We start from the raw sequence: 27,787 nt of genomic DNA on the forward strand, positions 1-27,787 counted from the left end.
ATAGGTCAAGATGTTTAATTTCTGCATCATCAAATGAATATTCATGAAACAAAAACATACCAACGAGCAGTTTGAATATTTTCTTTATCTCATTCATTTATAATAAACATATAAATAATAAATTCTATACATTTCCTGACACCTTGCCTCAATGAGAGGCAGGTTAACTGGTATGGCCACTCAATCATATGCTATCCAAACTGTGCATCAGCTGCATTTTATTTCTATAAAACTATTTACCTATTACAAAATATGAAAAGAAAAATACATTTTAGTAAATGTACAGTAGTTACTTATTAATTTGTTTAACGAAAACCTTTATTCTTTCCTGTGGGACTATTATCGTTACTGAATTGTCAGAATGTGCATTTCGTATTTTCTTAAAGAAATACAAGAAACAATGAAACCAGAGAAGAGTGAACAATATGTCTGTCCCAATCTGACAACCAAAGCAATGGCAAAATAATAGAGAATTCTAAAAGAGATAACAGCACAAGACTGCAAAGACTCTGCATCTATTTAAATTAAAATATATTCTCGTATCTTACACTATTTCAAATAACGAAAAGTGATTAGGTAACGGTCAAAATCTAATGTACAATTCTGTGTATAAAAATATAATTTCTGGAGCCCCGCGGCGTTTGCTTACCCCTAAAATATAACAGTCATTTGCACATATGCACAGAATGTTACAACCTGTCATGAAAGTTTCTTTCTTTTTTTCTTACATGTATCTTTTTTTTCTTTTTCTTTTTTTTTCTTTTTTTTTTCCTGTTTACATGAGATATAGTACAAAAATAGATTCTGCACCGCTGGATGATCATTCGAATCCGTTTGTGTGCCACCAGCCTGAGTTCACGCGAGAATAAATTATGCAAAGAAAACTTTTAAGGCTCCATTTATTCTTTGAAAATGACATTTTTTTTAAAGTCATTGTAATAAATATCCCAACTCCGCTCGGGGCCTTTGTCTCTTTCTCTCTCACTCTCGCTCTCTCTTTCTCTCTTGTACTAACATTGTCTTATATCCTACATTAGTGTGATTTCTCTTGCTTTATTTCCATGAAGGTTTTCAGCTCGAGTTTAGTGACATCCCCAAAGGATGAAGCATGTGACTGTCCAAAAGCCACGTTCCCATTTGATAGAGGAGCCTGGAGTACCAGTGGACTCCCTCCTGTTGTAAAGTCGCAGTGGACTGACTGTTTAAGTTTTTGGGGAATAGGACTGATGACACGGCATAATAGAGCCTGACGGGCGCGAAGGCCAAATGCGCGAGACCTTGGTCCTCTATTACGGCGTAACAGGACGCCAGTATTCTGTCGACCACAATGGTCCCATGAGCAGTCACTGGTGCGAACGAGCCCTGGTGCTCCTCCGTGTATATCCGTTCCACGATGACAGATTTAAGTTGACCGCTATCATCAACAACCATCACCTTTTGTCCGGCCCTGACACTGCTGGCAAACGCGGCGGTCATGGTGTGGAGATCATCCGTTGAGTTGTCGAGGACAAAAAGGAGATGAGCAGCGGTGAGTGTGATCTTTTCAACGGGTTCTTTCGTTTCTAGGACGTAAAACACACGTCGCGTCGCGGAGTCTCGGTCTGTGAACATGATGAAGTCGCTGAACACAAGGTTCCCAGCGCTGTCCGCCGCCAGCACCTTGTCGCCGGGGTTCAGGTCCTCCACGGCCTTCTGCTCTCCGTCTTTGAGCGTGACCAGAGCCGACCCTGGGAAGCAGCCTCCAGATTTCGCAGCAACCGAATTTTCTGTCGAGACAAATAGCAGTGGGTGAATAAAGCGGGACGCCTTTCATGCAGCACATCAAGAAGTTAGCTACATAATTAGCCTACGCTCTAATATCAGGCCTGGCAGCTATATTTTGAGTTGTTATGACGAGGGTAAGTAAAACGAAAAAGTCGAAAAACATGCATGTAAACTATAGTGGGCTACTATCAGCCCCTAAAGTCGCCTCACGTAAGAAAAAGTCTGAATAAACAAAAGAAAACTTGGCAACGGGAATTAGGCTGTAAATCGAAAGCTTTTCCCCAAAAATGTCTTTGTGTGAGATGAAGGAGGAAAGAGCCTGCATGGACTGCTCTAATTAAAAACCAATAAAGGCCGGACATTGTCATTCTAATGCGGCTTGTGTACAGAGCACTCTTGGAAAAGGACACTTCTGCCTTTCCTTGCGCCTCTTTCATATTTGCTCAGGTGCAGAAACTTCTATGTGACAATTCACACTTATAGAATGAGGAAAAACCCCAAGCAGGCTCAAATAGTACCTATTTACTCAGCCCAGACACTTTTCCAAGGCTCTAATGGTGTAGATTTGAATGTAAATTAGAAATGCTAGCGGTAGTCAATCAATGCCCTCTTCTTCTTTCCTTTCATTTTTCGAAACCATCATGCTCTCCGTTGTCAAGCTTAATGACACAATAATTCGGGCCTTGTGGGATCTCTTCACATTCCGATCTCTTGGGTCGGTAAACAGAGCTATAGAATGGACTTCTCGTCTAATCCTCTCATAAGATTCTAGGGCATGAAATAAGATGGTGACAATTGAGAAACAGATTTGGGCGAGCGAGATCGAACTGGCTCTGTTTAAAGCCTGTAATGTATTTGTAAATGTGTTTAGAATTTAAATTATAAGATTTGGTGTAAGCCTCAGAGGCTTTTGCCAATGTGTTCCAGCTAAATTACCTTAGATCAATGTTAAACGTATTACTCTACTAAATAAATAAATAAAAGATTCCTGATAAGAATTAGGCCTACATTTTATATGCGCAAGTGATGTCAAACTTCGTCGGGTTTTCGTCATTTTTTTTTTTTCTTTTAGCGTGCGTGTTTGATTTCACGTGTCTTCATATGTAGTGTGTATTCTGTTGCAGTGAGTGATCTTGTGATAACTTGATAAGCGCTTCCTTCAAAGAGACAGAGTGGGGCGATGTAAGATCAGTTAATATATTGGCTGGAAAGTCGTTTTAACTCACAGTGTAAAGTGAAAGATTGAATCGATCTAATAGAGGAATAGCCTATCACTTGGTTATTATTCATAACTAAAATATACGTTAGATTTATTAATAATATTTAGAAATAATCATTTCTTTGCCAGAAGTTATTTTTATGATTACAGTTATAATTTAGACTTCAAGTAATAAATAAGGAACATCTTTTATTGTATCAGCATTTAAAAGCAGTTTATTATTTTTATTGTGTGTCCGTCACATCTAGCATATATTTTGCAGTTCTAATCATCCTGCCATGGTCTTACCTGCTTTGACAGAGCAATGGATGTGGGCTTTGGACTCATAATAGACCCAGTCAAATCCAGCTTCTACAGCTAACCGGGAAAGTGTCCCGTATTTGCTCTTGTCTCGATCAGAGGTGGTGATATCAACAGCTCTTCCCTCGTAGTGGAGTGATTCTTCAAAATGGTGACCGTCCTCATCCCAGCCCTCTGTCACACGCAGCTTAACCCCCGGCCACTGGTTCATTACAGAAATAGCCAGTGAGTTCAGCTTGTCTTTGCATCTCTAATGGAAAGACAGAGGGAGAACGGGAAGAGAGCAGATTTTAAATACTTCCATTCATTGATCCATGTTGCAATAAGCATTTAAAAAAAATAGTATCCTCTTGATCTCCAAAAATTCCTAAATGATTGCTTGCATAAAAGCTGTTTACATCCCCTTAAACAAACCGACAGTTTTAGTTTATTTAAAGACGTGGGTGTGATAGGCTGGTTCAGTAGTACCTCTAATAACAATCAGTCAGTTCTGAACAACCTTTTCAAGGATCACCGCACTCCAGACATCATTTACTGACAATAATTCTGTATCTATCCCAGTCAATACGTCCAGACAAATAGGTTAACTGACAAATGAGTCTATAAATGAAATAAGAAACCCGTATTTACACTAGAAATAATTCAGCCTTGCATGCAAGGCTATTCTGCCCAAAGAGGTCAATGAAAAATTGATAAGTTATTGCATTCGCTTCACTGATCTAAAACATATAGATCCAACTAGGGAAAGGTGTGACTGCATCAAGGCCTCGTCTGCTTAAAATGCCAGAATACATACAATGGTGAATTGAGATTAGAAGGCAAAAAATACTGAAAAGTGATTAGTGGTTTTTATTATCATAACCTTTTGGTTTATAGCAGTGGGTTTGGCTGAGGTGCAGGTACGAGCTATGGAGTATCAGGCCATGTTTGGGTGGTGCACCCACTAACCTTTCCCGGGACCTTGTGTTGGGATGCTTGGCCTTCTCCAGGACAACTCTTCCCAACACTTAACCAATATGTCAAATAAAACACCACAAAAGACTCTTTCACTGCGTCTAAGAGGAGAAGCAACTACTCATTATTCTTGCAGCACAGGTTTGCTCAAGGGACGTGATGTGATTGCTTAACCGGCGGTCTTTCAGAGGTTATATAAAATCTATTCAAAATATGCTTGCAAATTGTGACACTAAGCCAAATTAATACCTGTAATAATTCACACACATACCCTCCTCGCTTTGACTCACTCGCTGGCTCTTTCTCTCCCCCCTTCACAAGCGCACACACCATCCGTAGCACATCTACATAAATGTCTGTACCAGACTACTATCGCCCCACTTTCTACTGATTCGCTAGACCCTCTAATTTTCATGTCTGCATTGAAACCCACATATACCTTATTACACTGGATTATATTTAATCATACATTTAAAAAAAAAAAGTACAAGCAGTTTTACAACATATAATGTTTCAGTTCACTCCATTCAATTCTCTGTCTATTATACAAACTCTATAACATCTCTATGTCTGTGAATCTATCAAACCACCAAAAACTTCACAGATGCATCCTCTTATATGCAGCTACATTAATCATTTTCTTCCTGAGATACTGATACATCTGTGGACTGAATGGAAAATGACAGACTGGTACTTTATCCTACCAGAAAAAAAAAAAAGATTTCCTGTAACTACTGATTTAACTTTAGTGATTTTAATCTGCTGCACTACAGCACACGTGGAACTCGAATGAGAGAGGAGCATACAAACAAGGGACCAAAAGAAACAACCTAGCATATTCAGAGCAAAAGTGCCGGGGATTCAAGACCCGTGAAGCCTAAACTCTTTATTAATTCATTGGGTCGTGTGCCGCAAATCAAGCCAAATTCTGTTCAGCCACCATGAAGCGCAGCGGGAACCCGCCGCTTTGTGCTCCACACGAGGTTGTTCAACAAGCCGTAGTCACAGTCAGCTACTAATCTCCTCCCAAAATGAACTGTTTTAGAGGAAACACTTATCAGCTACCTGTCAGAGCAAACAGCCTCCTGGATGCCCTCGCACTTGCGCCTAATTTCGTGAGTAGCACCATTAACTCCAATTCACTACACAGCGTGTTCAACCAACAAACCATCTCTTACACTCGGATGCGCTTTTCCAAAACATTTGCTAACAGGACACCTCGTTAACTCCCTTTGAAAAGCTGAGACGTCCATTTGAAGTTACAAGATTGCAAGGGTAGCTTTCCTATTTTAATGGCAGTGTGTGTGTGTGTGTGCCCGCGGGTCATCACACACGTATAATCACATTCGCCTTAAGTAGAGTTTGATATACATCTGAGAAAACCACACCAGACAAGGGTTTCATCTTTTTTAAGGACCAGAAAAAGGGAGACTTTATAATGCACCTGCGCGGCGCGTGTAAATTCACTCTGGTTGACATTCGCAATGCTTCAGCAAACCTCGTCCATGCGATAACCAGTCATGACTTAGACTTTGAACCGAGCAGCTTTTCAACAGAGGCAAGTCCAAAATAACCTAATAAAAATATCCTATAATCACTTTGTAAATTACACGGAAGCAGACCTCAATATGCTTTGTATAGCAAATACATTTTCGATGCATTACTAAGCAGCAACGTTATTCTTCCTTTACATTGGCAAAGGGTCAAAAGTTCAAATGATCCCTGCTAATGCGACGAGAGTGGAAAGCCATGTTGGGGACAGACAGCCTATTCCCGAAGCTGTCTGACTTTTTCAGAGGACTAGCTTTCTTTTTGAGAAATTAAATAAATAAAAAAATAAATAAATGTTATGTACAAAAAAAAACTTTATATAATTTTCGAGCAACACACAATTAGCATTAATCTTAAAATAAATGTCTGACTAGTCGATGTATACTTTCATGCAAGGAAAACACTTTACCGTATCTAACGGATTAATGCAAATGTATCAAAATAATAGCGCATATGCAATTAAAATAACGTTGCACTAGTCTACTCCTGGGGTGTACCACCTAAAACTTATTTCAGTATGCACGTGCATCGCTCTATGTTGCTTATATATCGGTCAGTTGTAAAAAAAAAAAAAAAATTAAATAAAAAAAGGCCTATAGATAGGCTATGCAGCATCGCATGGGGCGTAAAATAATTGCCAGAAAATGAGCAAACTCCTGCATAATATCGAAAGAAGAGGGGTGAAGACCTATTGGCCATTGTATCTGATTCTAATCTGTCACTAAGTGGTACCGTCCTGGCCCATTAATAAGCAGAAACAATTTTAAGAGCATCCTTTGAGAAATGTCAATATTTTCATGCCCTGATAAGCAGCCGCTGCGAGCGGGGTTGGCTGCGGTCTGGCTAAGCGATCCCATGAACATGTTCGCTTAATTTCGTTCTATATTTAGCTGTCATGAGACTGACATATTATGACCACCACAGTCCCTTCGGATCAGGTGCCGTACCTAGCACATTTCATAAAACATAACGCGCGCCTGATGTAGCCTATCTCGGCGAAGACACATTTATACATAGGAACAGAGAAGCGCATAAACATTTCACGCAACCTTCCACAGCGAGGATGAGCAAGGAGGCAACCAGCCGGTCCTCTCCTGATGGCACGTCTCTCACACAGCTTCATTAGAAAGAGCCGTGCCGTGAGACTAATTCGCAATCCTTGCACGAACTGTACTTTCTTAAGCTCTGACTTCATACAAGCACCGGTGCGATTTGCGAAGGAATTACCTGTGTCATGAGTCTGTCGGCGCCTGTGTTCTCCTCATCCTTAAAGATGATGTCGGGATTGTAATTTGGAGTAAGTTCTTTAAATCTCTCCGAATTGCGCGTGATCTTGCCCTCGTATCTACCGCTGGCCCCTAAGGTCTTCTCCGCGACATTAGGTATAAACTGCTTGTAAGCGAGAGGTGTCAGCTTCTTCGGATGTCTTCTTCTGCTGCCGTAGCCTCTGCCTGGACCGCAGGCCAGTCCGGACACCACCAAGGACAGACTGAGAAGAGACACCAGCAGCACTCTCGTCATAAGCCGCATTTTGCCGCACGTTGAATCTCGCTGCGGTGTTCTAGAGCGCCCTGCGCGGTCTGTCTAGCAGGATTTCTCGTTCTCCTTGCGCGGATCTCCGGCGATGTCCTTGCCGTCTCCTCAGCTCACGCGTGTCCCTCAGCGCCAAGCCCTACCGTGACAGGTGTGGAAATGTGCGTCTGATAACGCATCGGAGGTTTGCGGCGTGGATGTGAAAGGTAAGACTGACCTCGAAATCGCAACGTTAGTTGAAGCCACAGCCACTTATGCGAGAAGCCTCTTTACTCCTATGTATTATAGCTGCGATCTGAGGTAGGGAGGGACCTGATTGGCTCGACGGGACGAACCCTTCTGATGTTATCCCACAAAACGGACGCGCAAAAACCTTTAAAGAAGGTGGGTTTCAGGGGAGGGCCACGGTGAGATGTGAACGCATCAGTTTCCCCCGCTGCTGTCCGTGAGGCTGCGACATGCATGTGTGCTCAGTTTGTTACTGGGATGCAAATGCCCCATCCGTATATGTGACCTATGGACCATTTTTGTTTCAGTCATTCGGTCTGTATTCATGTTAGGCCTACTACTTAAGGGTGAATTAATTGTGCGACTTTCAAAACTTCATTTAGCCTATCACCAGTGAGGACATGTGCATGAGCAGCACATTAATCTGATTTATCATAAAATAATCACAATCAAAACACTAACATACATTTTAATTTAAATGTAAACTTTTTTTCTTTTTATCTCTTTAACCACATAATTATCAGGTTGCTCGCTTGTTGTCCCATTCACTTCTAACCTGAACTTTGCAGAATATGCTTTATGCAGTGTCGGTTACATCAGCATCAGGTCTTGCTGTCATTTTCAAAGTTTTAAAGTGAAAGGTTCAATTCCTGAACAATTTACAGGATTTCTCTTTCTTTTAAATATCGTCCAAACGACTATTTCCAAACTGAAAAGCCAGGAATATTTTGGTTAATTTAGGATACAATTAATTATTCCTCCATATTCCATTGGTGCAAGAGAGAGAGAGAGAGTAGTAGACAGAGATTAAGTTGGCTCTTCTGCCCAACAGCTTATTTGAGATATTGGAAAGGGCTCTTCCTGTGCACACAAATGCTAAGCTGTCTGTTTGGGAGAAAGATCAGCCTGCAAAAACCCTGTCACCCCTTAAAGTCCACTTCAGTGACAGATTAAGCCATGGTAACCACTGTGTTCCCTGGCCCATAGCAGCGGGTAAGGTATGTGTTTCATTGTCTTATTTTCTCTTGTTTTCACACATTTTCCAGACTGCTCTATCAAAGATGGTGGCTGCTTGTCTTGTGAAATACATTAAGAAAAGGAGGACCCCTGCTGAAGGTTTTTTTTTCAAGTGAGCATGACACGGATGTTTTGTTGTCCAATTTGTTTTAGTTTTGAGGTGTGCACTTTTTTGACAGCTCATATTTCACAAATTCCATTAAATAACGATGAGTAAAACAATTAGTAAAGATATATTTAACGGTCATCACACAGGAAAAGTACAGATTTGTCTTCCCCCAAAACTTTTTTTCATAATTTTTGATTGGAGATTGTCTCGTGGTCAATTTATTCAATTCTACATTATATTAATCCTAAATTTGAAGGCAGTGTGAACCTCTCAGAATGTTGAGAGCAAATCGAGAAGTTTTCTAAAACAACTTTATAAACTCTGAATACGCAACTGAAAGAAAAGCAGTTCAAATGATGCTCCTACTTCTAGCAAACAGTCACACAGAAGTTACTTTGGTTACTTTTGGTACCAACTGGCCACAGAGGTCTAACAGGAGTGAACTGTACAGACTGTAATATGGTTTTCTATACGCTGCCACACTATGATGAACGTGTTATGAACTATAGCTTAACATGAAGTGGGTTTGGAGGTTGGCAATAATCTGATATTTTACCTTCAGTGTATAAGAAAGATAATACATCAGTGGGGATGTCTACCAGAAAAAAAGGAGTACAGAGGAGAAACCCCCCGCTATCTATACAATTACATCTTGGCGATTGCATTCATCAGCAATTATGAGATCACTGAAATTATCTTCCTTAACCATACTGCAGCAATTCTATGGGAGCAGACAGTAGACATAATAGATCAGGTCATTCAGGTATGTGTAGCATGAATAAGCCCTACAAACAAACACGTCGTGTAATTCTGGGACTCATACAAGATCATGTGCCGCCCCAATTGACTAATCCTTTGAGAATGACCCTAAGCAGTCAGTGTACAGCGAAACAGTCTTAAGGACAAGCATTCTGTGGAGGAACACTTACTTAGCCTCGATTTCGGGCAGCTCTTTGTGTTGTTGTGGACTGCAGGGAGTGGAACGTGGGGAATTTCACAATCGCGTACCTGAGGTTCCAGCTCAGCTCAGTCTCGGAGTGTGTAAAGAGTTTTTTATTTGCCTCGCTCAGCCGCTCCCTCTACTTAAACACAGTCTCAGTCCTCTCAAGGCCAAGGCAAGACAGCCAAGCCCCAGGTCAACCCAACACAGCGGGAGGGAGAGTCTAAGAGATGCGCAAATACATGCTATTTTCAATTCGAACGGAGATTTAGGGGGCGAAGGGGGCTGGTGAGCACTAAGAGTATTTCAGAAACCCAAGACTGATGGGGGGGGGGGGGGGGGGGAGTATTTTTGCATGTTATCAATGGCATTTTCATATTGACTTACCACATTCCACTCAGTGCCATGATAATGACAAATTCCCCTGTGGAGGCTGAGAAAACCAATTTAATCGCCATCAACCACCATATACTACTAATAATGATTATCAATGGTTCAACTTTTTGTTGTTTCTTAATGCTATATGTGGATTTAATGGTCTAAATAAAAAGGTATGTCAAAGACTTGGTCAGAACTATAAAATGGTGACGGACAGCAGAGGAATACATAAATTAAGTAATATTCAAATAAGTGAGCACATGAGAGTAAACCATCTGCTGCAGCATGCTTTGTTCGATTGCCATTTGACCCGAGGACACAGATAGTATCTATTTAATGAACTTGGGGTGCTTGTGGCCTGTGCCATATTACCTAGAGCAACAGTAATTCCTCTGGAAATTTAGTCAACGCTCAATGCGGCTGACCACAGTAACCAATGAAAAGTGAAAGCGTCATTAAATCACCATCACACCACGAGAAGCACTGCCTTTCTACCTGAGTGTTTAGAAACATTCCACAAGAATAGTGAACAGTGATTTCAAAACATTCCCACACTCAGTATAGTCTACTGGACAGGTTCCAGGACGTTGCTCACTGAACAACATTACAGCCAATATTTTCATATTGATCGTAAAATTAATTGTTAACTACATGTGTCTGCATGCTTCAGCTTCTGAGGTGATAGATAAGAATTAGTTTTGAAATAAGCATTGTAAAGTCATCAAAGATCAGGAGTGGAGCAAAATTATCCCACAGACTACTGCTGCTGAGGAAGAGAGAGAGTGCAGCAGTTCCTCATCACAGCCTTGGATAATGACCTCATTCCGGTCGCCAGAGTTTTGCGATCCAGGGCAGCACGATTGTACAGGGAAGAAGCAAAGCCTCAAACGAGGAGAAGAGGAAAACATGAAAATAAAAACGTGTATATTAAGCACAGGCACAGGGTAAATGGTGAGAATTATGTGGAAAGACGAATTGATGCTGTGACCGATTACTTGATATTGCAGAATCCTCCCATCTCTCGAGTCTCAAGACACACCTCTTCAGGAGTCTTCTGACCCAGATGATTTGTATGTAGTACTACATCAGCTATATATTGAAATCCTTGTAGAAGTTTATTATGGCATTGAAATTCTCTGGTGCGTTTTGCATGACTTTTTTGTGAACACCTGCGAAGGTTATTGTCATTTATGATATGGCTTTCTGAAACGCTTCATTCTACTAATAATTATTTTTGATATAATTACCTCTTAACATGTATAATTGACTTTTGTCACAGGCAACTAATTTGCTACAGAGCTGTGCTAGTTTTATATTTTTGTATAAAAGAATCCATAAGTAATAAGCAGGCTAATGTACAGCAACCTTCACACTTCAAATTGGGGTCCTGATCCCCCTGGTTGAAGTTTCATTTAGCGATAATGAGGGACTGACTGTACATGTTATCCCTTGTTATTTGTAGAAATGTTGAAAAGAAAAAAGCAAATAAGAAAGAAGCAAGCCCTAAATCCCAAGAGTAGCCTAAAACAAATGGTTGAGAAAGTCCAGAACTGCGTCTGTGGGCTTATTTAACATCCTCACCTTGTTTTAAAAGCTCTAAAGCTCTGATGTCTTGTGGTAGCTTCAAAAGCAAAATCAACTTTCTAAATCTATTTATGATGTTTATGGTTTAGACACGTTTCGGTGTGTTTTATATCAGGTATTTGTTCAAGGCTCAAATGCATTTCTAACTAATAGTCATAGAGCAAAGGCATTTGTCAGTTTTATGAAACCTCTGAAGCCAGCAACAACTTTCTCAACTATATCCAGAAAAAAAAAGACAGAATCTCTAGAAAATCACATCTAGATATTGAAACTGTTACTTTTCTCGCAAACAAGACTTTTCCAGATTAGTAGGCCAACTTTATCTAGCTGCAGTCTGTTCAAATAATAGTTTCCAGTAGATGAGTATCATATTAGAAGCATTTGAAAGGTGTGGTTCAGATCTGTGGAATTTTCCCAGAACAAGCAGGGGGGATTACTGTATAGACAGATAGACAAACCTGCACCAGCCCTTCCAGGTGTGTCCTTTTGCTAGAAAGGAAAAACCACTTCAGACCTTGATTCTACCCTTAACCAACAGCAGTATATGCCTGTTCAACTAAGCAATGCTCGTTCTCTGCGACTAAACGTTTTACATACTCATGTCTCTCTTCATACTCACCTTTTAGCCAGTTCCTTCAGTTCAGAGCCCCCTAATAAAGGTGGTTGGTTTAGTATGTGGTAGAAGCTCAGTAGACAGGCACATGACACATGCTTGCAAAGCTTGCACCAGGTTGAGAGGCGGTATAACTTTAAAAGAATCAGCTTTTTTCTTTGTGTTCCATTTGATTGATTTGGTCAGTCGTCCTCATATAGCCTATGGCAAACGCAGCATATTAGGTGACTATTAGGTACATTTAAATTAATCATTTGATACAATGCACTTATTGTGTGCATACATGTTTTTACATTGTACTTGTAATTTAAAAGTACTTGCATGTAATTACAGCTGTAATTATATCTATAATTACTCTATTGAGCCTTCCCTTAGACCTTAAACAAACCTACCCATACCACCAAACCTGTGCCTAACCTGACCTGTATCCCACCTCAGTAGCAGCAAAAGTGTTTTGCAATGCAAGTATTTATTTTTTGATGTAAATTCATAGTGGTCTGTTAAAGCGATCCCTAGCCTATATGTTAACCGTCGGCAGATGAAGGCTAAGTGTCCTTTACAGATGCATGATTTTACAAAAAAATCCCACAGAAGGATAAGAAGATTTTGTTTCATGCAAGGATATAAGACACCTGTTGTATTGAAATATTCTTGTCTTGGCTTTAATCCCATCTTTCTGTTCGTTGATTTCACACACAAATCAATCTCAGCTGTAATCATGAGATTATGTTAACACAAACCTAAAACAAACACGTTGAAACCGTAACATGTAACCATCAACCATTTGTTTTCGTTGTTGTTGCGAAGAAGTCTTTTCTGTAAAATGTGATTACTTACCCACATTTTACAGAACACAATAAAAATGACTACTGTGTGTACTTTATACAGCTTGTAAGCACACACACTTTTTTTTAATCTTTGTACACTTTTCTCAATGATGCATCAAATTCTCCATAAATGTAAATAATCAAGAATATGAGCAAAATCACAAGGAACGTTCCAGTGTTCAATCACTTTTCCGCTGAATGACTTCCTAATACGTAACAGTATGGATCATGTTGGCAGTCGGTTTGATCTGTGTCTACACAGGTGGGAAAGCACCTCAACCTTTATCTTTATGACTGTAACTCTGTCTGACTGGAAGGGGGTGGGGCGATTTAAAGCACTTCTACTGTAGACTAATGTTAGCTGTAAACGTCACGACCAGCATCACAAAACCAAAGATCACAAAGAAAACAGACAGGTGTGAGTGCATATGAAAGGCATAGAAGGGGTAGGAGAAAACGCACATATAAGTATGTAATAATGTATATATGTATACACATTTGATTCATGATGGCATGATGCACTAATTTCAATCACATAAATTAATTATTTGTATGTTTGGTGCCCACTCAGGTTTTTCAACTTGATCAACATGTAGTCAATCTGATTCACCACTCAGCCGAGTGAGACCCTGCCACATCCGCGGCCCGAGTCGCCCCAGAATAAATGACGGGAGGGTGCATAAAACCTCACCAACTTGCCACATTAGAACTGAAGAGCCGGCGCAGACTAACACTCACCACTCACAAATGTGTTGAATTTTTCTGCACTCAAGTGCTGTTGTAATATATACAGTATGTCTATAGTGGAGAGCAACTCACAGATTTCTCAGATTTTGTATTTTGTGCTGCCCTTAGCATTTGTAATTACCATAAATAAGAATATGACATGATCTGATCAGTATATTTTAAAAAACATATTTGTATATATATATTGAAGTTGTAGCAGGCTGAAGTGAAGGACACTGTCTCTATGGCCTTGCAGATCCAAGATTGAAATAAATGCAAACATTCCTGCATTAAACATCCGCCGTTCAACCATTCACATCATTGGCTTGCTGTCTGTAAGTATGCAGAGAATAACAATGGAGAAAAGTTTCAACTCAAATTATCTGCAAAATGTTATAGTGGGCAACCAAATAACATGTCATTTTATTTTCAGTATTCAGGCTTTTGTTGTTATTTCAGGATCAAAAAAAAAATCTGACCAATATAATGTTGGAAATATAAGTCAAGTTTTATATCAGAATTCTGAGACATTATACTGCAAAGCTAAATCTTCACATTAGCACTCTTTACAAAGCTGCACTGTTGTATATCATTTGATAAAGTGTTGCCATATACTGTACACACCACCAATGCTGCATATTTACAATGCTGTTAAAATAGTTTTTTTTTTTTTTTTTTTTTTAAATAAAAGTACTATGATATCTCAATGCAACTGCAATAATTTCCTTTGTTTGATGTATTCTATATATACATATATCATTTTCCACCAGTTTAAATCTAAGGGCAATTCTTCCAAGATTTACACAAGAGATCTCAGTACTATATAAATTTCTGTCAGCCAACTTTGGATTTTACAGCCTTTCTAACAAAATCTGGACTTTTATAGTACCATTAAAGCTCCATAAATTCCCAGGATGGTTGCATGTTTTAAAGGATTTTCAATTTCTTATTGGATGTTTCAAAATATACCTTTGGTAGATTAATTCAATTAATAATGTATTAAATATATAAATATATAATTGTATTGTTAAACATGCTACTGCAAAACCATTTTATGTTGTAAGCTATAAACACTGTGAATTTTTTACTAGCGATAGCAAACCCTGTGTGTTGTCAGAATTATGGTACATTAAAATAACCATTTGCTGAAATAGACATCCCTGGGAAAATAGAGTTTGAGGCAATGTAATGTGAGAGAAAACACAAATGAAGGAATTTTGTCTTATCATTATTATTATTATTATTATTATTATTATTATTATTATTATCATTATTATTATTATATAGGACAGTTGAAGTAGACAAGATCATATTTATATTTATATAAATAAATAAATAAATAGTTATTTTATGTCAAATACAATTTTTATAAATGTGACTAACTCATCACGATTAGACAAAAAAAGATGCAATATATATTTTTTTATCTAGTGGAACTGTCCTCACCAAAGCATTGAATACGAGTATTTCACTAAATGGCTTTTTGTTCAGTGTATGACAAATTGTAATTTTAGTGATTCCTCAAGATATTCCCTCTGCTATACAGCCTTCTGCAGAGCAATTCAAGCCCAACTATACTATACTCCAACTAGTTCCTCTCTTGAGTCCAGGCTTTGCTCTACCATACCAAGAACTTCTAGCAATGATTCTCGTTTGTCAATCTGCTTTCTAGACCACAGGGTCATGCAGATCTTTGGGTGTCGGACTGAAATAACGTGTGCTGTGATGCAGGACAGGACACCGGCAAGCAGCATCAGACAGACAACCCAATTAGAATCAAGCGTTTCCTGTCTCTAGGCAACCCTGGCATTGAGCATGACCCGAACCGGCCAATTACAATTTATCTCCCTGTCCCACTGACACTTTGATGTTCAAGAAATATATAATGACTTCCTCTGAAAGACATTTACCTTAAAAAAAAGCCTCCACATCTCAACATCTTGAGTAACATTGCTTGGATTATGATGAATAGAAGGTTCATAAGCAGGTTTCTGATCCCAAAACTATTTTAAGAGTCTTATTTAACAGCAAAATCCTTGCCAAGCAATAGGCAATGATATTTGGTGCTTAATCTTTGAGGTAAGCCAAAAGCATTCAGTTCATTTAGTCCATTCAATAGACTAAACCTAAATGTTATGTGCTTTATAATATATCAATCATATCATATCAATCATATCATATATCATATCTCATACTGCATATAGACTATCATTCACCTGCTTTAAATCTTAAGGCCTGAATATGAAGACCTCAAACACAGTAAAGGACTGTCCTGACTCTCTGAATTATGAGTATATATATATGACTCTCCACATATCCCAGAGAAATGAACAAAAAGACAGCAAATGAGACCAGGAAAGGACAGAATATGAGTTAAAGTGACATAAAACGGTGGTTAGCTGGGGTCAAACAACAGTCTCTCCACATAAGAACCCAATGTATATGTATAAAGGCAGCAGTGGGGGTGGGGCAAGGATTTGGATGAGGATGTGGCTGAGCATTTTAAAGTCTCCTTAAGCAAAAAACGTGATCGAGACTGAGCTTGTATAAAATGACCATGAGCACCATACTCTGTGTGACAGAGTTACTGTGAATGAGAGGTGAAGGGGCCAATACAATGTGAGCAGTAACAATTTTAGTGTTTTAACTACTGAAAAAAGCCAATAGGGGGCGATATGGAGGTGTTCCCTAACTGTAGTAAGAGACCCTTAGTGTAGTGGTTGACATAACATTTATATTATCAGTGATTGGAGGGAGAAGTGGCTGCTAAAACACAGATACAGATGCAGCATTTTTACTAAAAGAATAGAACTTCTGAACAGAAAGAGGGATCCCCAAAAATGTATGACATAAAACTCTGCATAAAAGTATAACAAACAGGCCTACTGGAACACCCGCAACTTAAATTAGCTTCTGGTAGGAGTGAGGGATGGATTTTCAAGTCATTTAGTCTAATGGAAGACTTAAGCTCAAGCAAAAAAAAGGAGGATCACATAGAGAATATAAAAAACCCCACATACTTTTATTTCCACACCTATTTATAAAACATTATTTCAAAATTACATTGGTATATTAAAGAATTTAAAGGGATAGTTCACACAAGATAAAAAATCTCATATCTCATATTGTGCCAAACCTGTATGAATGTTGAATATAAAAAGATGATTTTTTTTTAATACGATATAGGCCTAAAGTCAGTGGGGTCCAGTGTTGGTTTGGACAAACACATTCTTCAAAATATCTTCTTTTGTGTTCCACAGAAGACAGGAAGTCATACATGTTTGGAACAACATGAGGGTGAATAAATGATGACAGAATTTTCAGTTTTCTGTGAACTATCCTTTTCATTTATTGAGTTTATGTATGAGGCACAAACAAAAACCCTACGATTACTCTACAGTTATGATGGCCGAAGTGAGTGCACACACAAAACATCCTCACGAACAGACAATACAGCAGCCTGACCAGGGATTTTAAAAAAAGCTAGCGGTGCAGTCAAGAAGAATTCTCCAGACTTCCAGGTTAGTGTGTGCGTTTGTCTGCGAGAGATAGACGTATGTATTTGTGTGACAAAGATAAATTAGGTTTAGAAAGAGATGCAACGCCTCAGCTGCGCCTAACCCTCCAACACTGATCAGTAGATTGATTTGAGTGACACGAAGAACAAATGTATGTCAATCAACAGCCAAAGTTGCCTAATGCAGAACTGCTTTGCTCACAAGCAGAGATTCGGGAGCAGGGATGAACCTTTTGAGTTGTTTAAACTTAGTAATGGCCACATTATATATACAGGCAGCTGTGAGGACATCGCAGCACAGTACTTCTGTAGCTAGATCAGCAGCCTATTGTGTAACTACTTCCTCGACAAGCATCCACTTTAACAAGCATAATGCAGCATAAATTGGCAGTTCACATCAATAACTCTTGTTAGGAGCATAATGACGCTGATGAGCAGAGATTGGTTCATCTGCTTAGTTCTGATTAAAAGCAGAATCAAGATACCTACAAATATACACACACACCACCATCAGCATTGACGGTGTGAAGCGCAGTTCTTGGGATGGTGATAGGCCTACTCGCCTTCATTTAGCAAGGACACGTTAGCAAGGGCAGCAGGTAAATAAACCAGCCTGCTCTATATATAGAGACTACACTCCTGCCCTTCATACACATGAGAGATAGAAGGAGAGAGTGAGACGGGAGGATGATAGATGGAGGAGATACTCATAGAAAATAAGAACGATTTTGAAGAAAACAGAAGTCAGGAGGCACTGAAAGCGCTACGACAGTGACCTCTGGAAGACCAGGAACAATGAGAGAGAAAGCAACAGTTCAGTAGAGTTGCAAGACATAACTGTGACTTGAAATGGGTGGATAAATGGAGACAGAAATGCTCTCTCTGCTAAAACCTGATAAAAAAAGGCGTTTTAACAGTAAATGCTACACAATTAAGGGATGGTTCATCCAAAACTTTCTGAGGTCCACTTATAATGTTATCAAGATGTTTACATCAAAAAAGTTTTTGACCCTTTCTTTCAATCACTCCATTTTGATAGGCATGCTGTATTCAAGACTTGGAAGTAAACACCCACTGCTATGATTGGGTAACAGTTTTGCATATTCAAAAAATGTTCAACATCCCAGCCATTACATGTGTGGAATTGTTTTGAAAACTTACATAGTTGAAACATTTATGGATATTGCATAAACTTTATTTGCCGAAACCAAGATATAGGCCTATAAAGCATAAGTACTTGGAGTTACCACAGTTATAGTTGACAAACTAGATTGACTTACGGTGTTTTGTGTAAACGGAATTATGAATTAATTTGTTGCATTGTTGTTCTTAAAGGCTATTCATCGATACATTAAAAAAGGGGTCCTTTAATGCCCCTTTTTACAAGATGTAAAATAAGACTCTGATGTCCCCAGATTGTGTATATGAAGTTTTAGCTCAAAATACCCAAAAGATTTTTGAGGGTGAGCAAAAACGCGCCGTTTTTGTGTATCTCTTTAAATGCAAATGGCCTGCTGCCCCTGGCCCCCTTTCAAGAAGAGGGCGGAGCTTCAAGAGCTCGTGTTACACACTGAAAAGGAACTGTTCACCCTTTTATGTTCAAATCGGAATCGGAAAATGATGGAGAGACTCAGGAAGTAGTGACAACATGTAGAATGCAACAGGACGTTTCTGAAAGGTCAGTTGATGGATATGTGAAACTGATGTGGAGTTAACCATCTTCAAGTCATCGATTAGCTTTCCTATAGCTCAAACAGTAGAGCATGGCGCTAGCAACGCCAAGGTCATGGGTTCGATTCCCAGGGAAAGCAAGAATTGACAAAAATGTAAAAAATGTGTACCTTGAATGCAATGTAAGTCGCTTTGGATAAAAGCGTCTGCCAAATGCATAAATGTAAATGTAATGTAGCTTATTCTGTCATGATAATCTATAAATCGCAATCGTGTGGGAACTGTTGTAAGATGCCTACAGAGCCAGAGAATATATGCTGCATGAAGATAGAACAGGTATAGTCTAGTTTAATTATGGTTATAACTTATTTATTTATTTATTTAAGGATAGCCCCTTGAGATGATCCATCTCTTTTTCGAGGGGGTCCTGAGGCACAAAGATAGCTGTTACATGTACAACATCATAATACATCCCACATTATACAACAAACACATAACAAAAACACATACCCAATAAATGACTAACAATTGTCCTGCTTAACACATCCCCAACCCTGTTCCCTTAGAATCCTCACTTTTTAATGGTAACATAATCTCTTTAACATTAGATAAACATTAAGTCACTGTCCTTGTAAGATTTCACCTAATTCATACAAGTTATTTGGTATACATTAATACAACATATAAATACTTCTGATACATATACAAGATAGACATTCATCTGTAGTAGGAAAAACCAAACATGAAGATAATGATATTAATAACATTTATAATATGGCACATCAATAGCAAGTACAAGACGTATTTAAATAGAAGTATAATGAGGATTTGTACAGTTGTAGTGTCGTTATAGAACGAAGAGCAGCTGGCAAATTATTCCAATCTGATGGAGCCTTAAAGCAAAAGGCCTTCTTACCAGTTTCTCTTTTAACTAAAGGAACTCGAAAGAAAGGAGATGTTAAATTGCTAAGAGCATGTAAGGACCTAAATGGTACCAGATATTGTTTCAGATAATAAGGAAAATCATAATAAATGCACTTAAAAATTAAGATTAACCAATGAAATGTTCTCCATTCTTATGTTTTCACGTACTGTATTGCAATAAATGTGAAAAGACGGATGCGACAGCTTGAGCAGACTCCCAAATGTGCTCTACTACAACAACTCTTTCTCTTCTCTAAGCCCAACATGGCCTCACCCATTTCGTTGCGTGCTCCCAGGGACAGGGTTTATGTAAATCTTAGGGTTAGTGATGTCACTAACCCGTGAATAAACTTGTTGTAGTCCCTACCAGCCATTTGTTGTAGTCCTTCAAAAGAGATTTCTTCTCCCTTTGCTTTGAACTTTGAGCATCGTTCCTTTGCAGATGTTGTTTATGCTCAAACAGCAACATTTCACACTAACTAAAGTAAAAAGTAAAATCATAATCAACTTCCCCTTTAAATAAAAAGAAACGCATTGCATTTCTATAGCACTTATGACAAAATAGAAGATGTCACTCACTGAAACTATTATTGAGGATTACAGCAAATGGCTTCAATCAAAACAATAACAAAAGCAGCGTTCTGTACTGTGCTTTCTTTCGTATCTGATAATCCAAATGCATTTACCCCATAAATATCGAAGCAAGGGAAAGAACAGCAAATCACAACTAGGACTCAAGTATTCAGTTTGACTGCGGCACTACACTTACAACAATCTGTAACAGACAAAGCAATAGTGACATATGGTAAAAACCTCAAGCTTGTCTGTTGTCATGATCCCAGCCTGTGTTTCCCTGTCTTGTGAGGACTTTTGTTATTTCCTATCTTGTGCCATGTTTTGTAGTTCTTTGTAGTTTTTCATGTTGATTAGTCTCCCCAGGTGTCTTGTTAACTTGTTAAGCTCGTTTTCCCGTGTATTTAAACCACTGTGCTTCAGTTGTTAGGTGTCGGTTGTCGTTCTTGCATGTATTTCCTGTAACAACACGTCAAGTCAAGTCAAGTCAAGCCAAGCACTTAGGTTTACCTTCAAACTTGCCATCAGTGGAATTTGTTACAGAACGACCAACCTCCAATATGAACGGAGGCCATACCTGAGCGGCCGTCGCTGCCCTGCTTCCGGTCGCCGCCCTGCTATTCTCCTGAGCTTCCGGCGCCGCCATGGCTTCCTGAGCTGCCTGCGCCGCCATGGCTTCCTGAGCTGCCTGCGCCGCCATGGTCCCCTGAGCTGCCTGCGCCGCCATGGCTTCCTGAGCTGCCTGCGCCGCCATGGCTTCCTGAGCTGCCTGCGCCGCCATGGTCCCCTGAGCTGCCTGCGCCGCCATGGCTTCCTGAGCTGCCTGCGCCGCCATGGCTTCCTGAGCTGCCTGAGCCGCCATGGCTTCCTGAGCTGCCTGAGCCGCCATGGCTTGCTGAGCTGCCTGCGCCGCCATGGTCCCCTGAGCTGCCTGCGCCACCATGGCTTCCTGAGCTGCCTGCGCCGCCATGGTCCCCTGAGCTGCCTGCGCCACCATGGCTTCCTGAGCTGCCTGCGCCGCCATGGTCCCCTGAGCTGCCTGCGCCGCCATGGCTTCCTGAGCTGCCTGCGCCGCCATGGCTTCCTGAGCTGCCTGCGCCGCCATGGTCCCCTGAGCTGCCTGCGCCGCCATGGCTTCCTGAGCTGCCTGCGCCGCCATGGCTTCCTGAGCTGCCTGCGCCACCATGGCTTCCTGAGCTGCCTGCGCCGCCATGGTCCCCTGAGCTGCCTGCGCCGCCATGGCTTCCTGAGCTGCCTGCGCCGCCATGGCTTCCTGAGCTGCCTGCGCCGCCATGGCTTCCTGAGCTGTCTGAGCCGCCATGGCTTCCTGAGCTGCCTGCGCCACCATGGCTTCCTGAGCTGCCTGAGCCGCCATGGCTTCCTGAGCTGCCTGCGCCACCATGGCTTCCTGAGCTGTCTGAGCCGCCATGGCTTCCTGAGCTGCCTGCGCCGCCATGGTCCCCTGAGCTGCCTGAGCCCCCATGGCTTCCTGAGCTGCCTGCGCTGCCATGGTCCCCTGAGCTGCCTGAGCCGCCATGGCTTCCTGAGCTGCCTGCGCCGCCATGGCCCCCTGAGCTGCCTGCGCCGCCATGGCTTCCTGAGCTGCCTGCGCCACCATGGCTTCCTGAGCTGCCTGCGCCGCCATGGCTTCCTGAGCTGCCTGCGCCGCCATGGTCCCCTGAGCTGCCTGCGCCGCCATGGCTTCCTGAGCTGCCTGCGCCGCCATGGTCCCCTGAGCTGCCTGAGCCGCCATGGCTTCCTGAGCTGCCTGCGCCGCCATGGTCCCCTGAGCTGCCTGCGCCACCATGGCTTCCTGAGCTGCCTGCGCCGCCATGGTCCCCTGAGCTGCCTGCGCCGCCATGGCTTCCTGAGCTGCCTGCGCCGCCATGGCTTCCTGAGCTGCCTGCGCCGCCATGGTCCCCTGAGCTGCCTGCGCCGCCATGGCTTCCTGAGCTGCTTGCGCCGCCATGGTCCTCTGAGCTGCCTGAGCCGCCATGGCTTCCTGAGCTGCCTGCGCCACCATGGCTTCCTGAGCTGTCTGAGCCGCCATGGCTTCCTGAGCTGCCTGCGCCGCCATGGTCCCCTGAGCTGCCTGAGCCCCCATGGCTTCCTGAGCTGCCTGCGCTGCCATGGTCCCCTGAGCTGCCTGAGCCGCCATGGCTTCCTGAGCTGCCTGCGCCGCCATGGCCCCCTGAGCTGCCTGCGCCGCCATGGCTTCCTGAGCTGCCTGCGCCACCATGGCTTCCTGAGCTGCCTGCGCCGCCATGGCTTCCTGAGCTGCCTGCGCCGCCATGGTCCCCTGAGCTGCCTGCGCCGCCATGGCTTCCTGAGCTGCTTGCGCCGCCATGGTCCCCTGAGCTGCCTGAGCCGCCATGGCTTCCTGAGCTGCCTGCGCCACCATGGCTTCCTGAGCTGCCTGTGCCACCATGGCTTCCTGAGCTGCCTGAGCCGCCATGGTCCCCTGTGCTGCCTGCGCCACCATGGCTTCCTAAGCTGCCTGCGCCACCATGGTCCCCTGTGCTGCCTGCGCCGCCATGGCTTCCTGAGCTGCCTGCGCCACCATGGCTTCCTGAGCTGCCTGCGCCACCATGGTCCCCTGAGCTGCCTGCGCCTCCATAGCTTCCTGAGCTGCCTGAGCCGCCATGGCTTCCTGAGCTGCCTGCGCCACCATGGCTTCCTGAGCTGCCTGAGCCGCCATGGCTTGCTGAGCTGCCTGAGCCGCCATGGTCCCCTGAGCTGCCTGCGCCGCCATGGCTTCCTGAGCTGCCTGCACCGCCATGGTCCCCTGAGCTGCCTGCGCCGCCATGGCTTCCTGAGCTGCCTGCGCCGCCATGGCTTCCTGAGCTGCCTGCGCCGCCATGGTCCCCTGAGCTGCCTGCGCCACCATGGCTTCCTGAGCTGCCTGCGCCACCATGGTCCCCTGAGCTGCCTGCACCGCCATGGTCCCCTGAGCTGCCTGCGCCGCCATGGCTTCCTGAGCTGCCTGCGCCGCCATGGCTTCCTGAGCTGCCTGCGCCGCCATGGTCCCCTGAGCTGCCTGCGCCACCATGGCTTCCTGAGCTGCCTGCGCCGCCATGGTCCCCTGAGCTGCCTGCGCCACCATGGCTTCCTGAGCTGCCTGCGCCACCATGGTCCCCTGAGCTGCCTGCGCCTCCATAGCTTCCTGAGATGTCTGCGCCGCCATGGTCCCTTGAACTTCCTGCGCCACCATGGTCCCCTGAGCTGCCTGCGCCTCCATAGCTTCCTGAGATGTCTGCGCCGCCATGGTCCCTTGAACTTCCTGCGCCACCATGGTCCCTTGAACTGCCTGCGCCTCCATGGCTTCTGGAACTACCTGCACCCCCTTGGTGCCCTGCTCTGCCCTGGCTGCCTGCTCTGCCTCAATCTCCAGGCCCTCTTCCACTCCACAGGCCTGGCCCTCCATCCCTCCCCTGTTCGGACTCTGCTCCACCACCCTCCTGGACTCTTGTTTCATGTGGAGCGTCTGGAATCCGCTTCTTAAGTGGGGGGCTCTGCCATGTTCCCAGCCTGTGTTTCCCTGTCTTGTGAGGACTTTTGTTATTTCCTGTCTTGTGCCATTTTTTTTAGTTTTTCATGTAGATTAGTCTCCCCAGGTGTGTCTTGTTAAGCTTGTTTGCCCTTGTGTATTTAAACCTCTGTGCTTCAGTTGTTAAGGTGTCGGTCATTGTTCTTGCATGTGTGTTCCCTGTAACAACTGGTGAGTACTTTAGTCAAGTCAGGTCTTTGTTTATTTTGCATCTGTTCATGTTTTGTTTTGGAATAAATTACACTTGGGTTCACCTTAAAACTTGCCACCAGTGGAATTTGTTACATTTGCGACATTACTGTCGGATTATCTTTTATTTTCAGTCTCTCTGAAAAGCCAGTGTCGAACTGAGTCTTGTTTAAAAATGAATCTTGTCTTGAGTCTTGTTTAAAATTAAGTGAACAAACAGTGTCTTACTGATGCGATCTGATTGGAACTTCGTTAAAATAAAGTTAATCTAGACTTTCTGAATTTTAGCATCACATTTTCCTCTGTCTTGTAATTTATTCTACATGACATTAGAGCTTAGATTGGGCTCAAAAAAATCTAGCCCGACCCTACCCGAGCCTGTGCATGTTGTGTCCGAGCCCGGCCCGACACATTAACTGTAATTATGAGCCAGAGCCCGATTTTAAACCCGACCATTTTTTAATACGTGGGCGTTCTGAAGAGAACGAGCCTGTAATGAGTGATGCAGACTGCTGTGACGCTCAGCTCAATAATCCGCTCTGTGCAGGCACGCTCCACTCATGATCTGCTCACCTGTAAAATGACGCTCACTCAAATCCCACTCAGACATGACATTTATCTGTAATGTAGCCTACTATACTTGTTGTAGCCATTAAACAATGTATTTTGTTTAATATTTATCTTTAAATATTATAATGGTATTTTTACATTTCATCTGATTATGAAAAGTGCAAAGATGCGAGTGGATCAGAAATGATTTTGACCATTAAGTTTTGTTTTGTAGAAAGTCTTTCTTTAAAGTGAATTTCGTTTTGTATAAATTGTATCTTAATTTTAATTTATGTTTCATCAGCCAAGAATTGCCTGATTTAATAAATAAGAAGCAAATAGACTATAGCAGACAATAACCGTGACATGAAGGCGCCGGAGCGTTCACGATTGCTCTTGAATATGTCTCATAAATAAACAGAAACTCAGCAGGCTACTTGCCTCACAGACATGAGAAATACATGTATAGAAAGCTTGAAATGTCTACTTTTAAACTAAACAATTCGAAACGAAAATAAATATTTAAGCAAAGCGCACTGTTTACCTGAGCAGCTTATGACTGGTGTTTCAGTGATTCTGTTCAGCTGCGCTTCATCACTGCATGTGCTGCGAGTTTAACATGCATTTTTAGACTAATCCTTACTTGTGCAACTTTGTACACATTTGTTTCTTAGTTGTAGTATTAGTTACTTTGCTAAAAATACATATATATTATTTCTGATTATGGCATTCCTTTCTGCCCACCCAATTAGGCTAATAAAGTAATGATTAAAAAAACACAAATGCTTGATAAAGGGCCCGGCCCAAGGATAGTGGAGGGAAAAGTTTGGGTCCGGGCTCGGGCAGAGAATCTAAACTCTACATGACAGGAATCTGTGGGCAGGGCTAAAGAGGCAATGATGTAGAATTAGATGTGTCATTTTCTGAGCTTGGTTTCAATAAAAGCTGTTTTTTGGACTGACAAGGAAGTTTTGAGTTCTGAAACTTGCAAGATATTTTTATAGAACGTTGCACAGAAAATTTTATTTCTCAATTCATGACCCCTTTAAGGTAATGTGAAATTAATTCATACAACTATTTATGTTCATTCGGTACATTGTAAGTCCTCTAAAATGACACATTTGAATGAATCAGTTTGTCAAATCAAAACACAGATAAACGCACATTCAGAAAACATCCAGCATTGCAACACAAAGCCTAAACGTCAACTACTGGTTCTCGCATGACACAGGACCAAATGTCATGATGTTTGAGGTTTGTCTTGATTTGATTTGAGAGTGAAAAAATGCTTAAATATCAATCAAACAAAGTGATCACACTACTTTTAAAGTTCTGGGCTCCAAGCTGAAACGTTCTTTTAATAGATCTTTTTGATTGTGCATAAGAAATAAAGTTATACAGGTTTTGGAACGACATGAGGGTGAGTAAATAGTGACAGAATTTTTTTTATTTTTACTATGCCTTTAAGTACATTTGTGCCTAAAATGTGACATACACAGATAATAGAGAAGGTGAAAGGACATGAAAATGTCTCAGACACAAGACTTCCTCTGCACCACACCATCTGTCCCTCTCTCCCTCTGTTTGTGTGAAATATATAGTCCTCTGCAAGCTTTAAAAGGATGAGACAATGACGTCAGGTCGGTATTCAAATTCAAAAAGAACAAAAGACAAAAGATAAAAAAGAAACCAATTTGTTAGATGAAACATGTCTTGTGTGTGTGTAATTTAGAACATCTACTGTGCACCAGCTCTCTTCTGGGACAAAACGTTCTGTCAATCTAGCCAGCCAGACTTTCTAATTATAGGCTACAGACACAAGAAGGTGGAAATCTTATTAAAAGTAAAGATTAAAATTGCCTCCGAATATTAAAATCTCTGTCTAACATGACCAGCACTTATTTGCACGCTCACAGAACATTGCATTGCAAAGAAGCTCATAACAGTGATATTTGTGTTTGTTAGCTGGAATGTGTTGGAGTGAAATGCATGTGAATCAAGAGACAACGGCCACTGTTCACTGTTCAATATAATAACTGTAAATAGTTTTGCACAAAAAAGGTATCATCCTCATAGTAACCTCACACATCACAAAAAGTCTCTTGGTCTTAAAGATCCAGTTTATTATGACCATAGCAGTTCCGGATAAGAGGGAATTCCACATTGTCCAAAAAGCCCATTAGCACCCAGTAAAAAATGTTAAGCTGTTTTGGTGATATTTTTTACTTCTCTCTCTCTCTCTCTCTCTCTCTCTCTCTCTCTCTCTCGCTGAGTCCAAAAGCTATGGAGGCAGCATACAGAGGTAGGAAGGCAACAAGGCACGTCAGAATCCAATGATCATGTCACATCCTACAGTCTGAGATACCTTCATCTGATCGATTTTAAAGGCAGCAAATGTGTCCTTTTCTGTATATGATATCCCACAATCCACAATGACAGTTGAGATAAAAAATAAAAAATAAAATGGTGTCTTAGAAGTTTTGTTTGTGGTCAGTTTGTGAGTAAAAGCACATTTTTAATTCACCTTTCTAGAGATAAAAAATTGCATTAAATAAATATTCACTGAATTAATCGCCAAAGCTCTCTGTTTTGTTGTAGATCATAAAACCCTCATGCTACCAAAGAAATGTCCAAAATCAGTTTTGTGGGGTACTTTCATGCACAAATTTGGCTTGGCTTGCTCAGTTGAGGACACTAAATTTTCAACTAAATATCCAAATAAATTGAATTACTCAACTAAAATAACTATATCAACTAAATTACTGATTTGCCCACATTAACACTATATATATACAGCTGGATGACATCACTGTTTTCTCCAGAGTGGCTGTACAGCCGAATCAAATTCTGTTGCATTATTTTCCTGTTAAACACTGAAGCTGCTTTGAAACGATCTGCATTGTAAAAAGCGCTATATAAATTAAGTTGACTTGACTTGACAAATGCTGCCTGCAAAGTCCTTGCCTTGATAGGGCAGCAAGGCAACAAGTCAGCTAAGCTTTCAGATGCAGCCTATGTCTGTCCCCCTGCCTGTATGCAGTGTTTGTCTTTTTTTAACCTAATGCGTTTAAGAT

At 41.8% G+C, this 27,787-nt stretch overlaps 1 protein-coding gene across 1 annotated transcript; it reads right to left on the minus strand.

The window, feature by feature from the left end:
* On the minus strand, positions 1-7,804 carry shha (sonic hedgehog signaling molecule a). The gene is made up of 3 exons (XM_079801125.1): positions 7,016-7,804; positions 3,272-3,533; positions 1-1,766 (listed from the first exon to the last, which is right to left on the minus strand). Exons 1-3 carry the CDS (start codon positions 7,316-7,318, stop codon positions 1,072-1,074), a joined length of 1,260 nt encoding a protein of 419 aa, XP_079657251.1. The 5' UTR covers positions 7,319-7,804; the 3' UTR covers positions 1-1,071.
* Positions 7,805-27,787: the final 19,983 nt, after the last annotated feature.

The sequence above is a fragment of the Gobio gobio genome, assembly GCF_949357685.1.
Source record: "Gobio gobio genome assembly, chromosome: 2".
In the NCBI taxonomy this organism is placed as follows: domain Eukaryota; kingdom Metazoa; phylum Chordata; class Actinopteri; order Cypriniformes; family Gobionidae; genus Gobio; species Gobio gobio.

What these genes read in the sequence shown, in the direction of transcription:
- shha (XM_079801125.1), bottom strand. Translation starts at nt 7,318, where the DNA reads ATGCGGCTTATGACGAGAGTGCTGCTGGTGTCTCTTCTCAGTCTGTCC. An exon ending in CCGACAGACTCATGACACAG is followed by an intron (nt 3,534 to 7,015) that starts GTAATTCCTTCG and finishes TCTTTCCATTAG; the next exon opens with AGATGCAAAGACAAGCTGAA. An exon ending in CCATTGCTCTGTCAAAGCAG is followed by an intron (nt 1,767 to 3,271) that starts GTAAGACCATGG and finishes TTGTCTCGACAG; the next exon opens with AAAATTCGGTTGCTGCGAAA.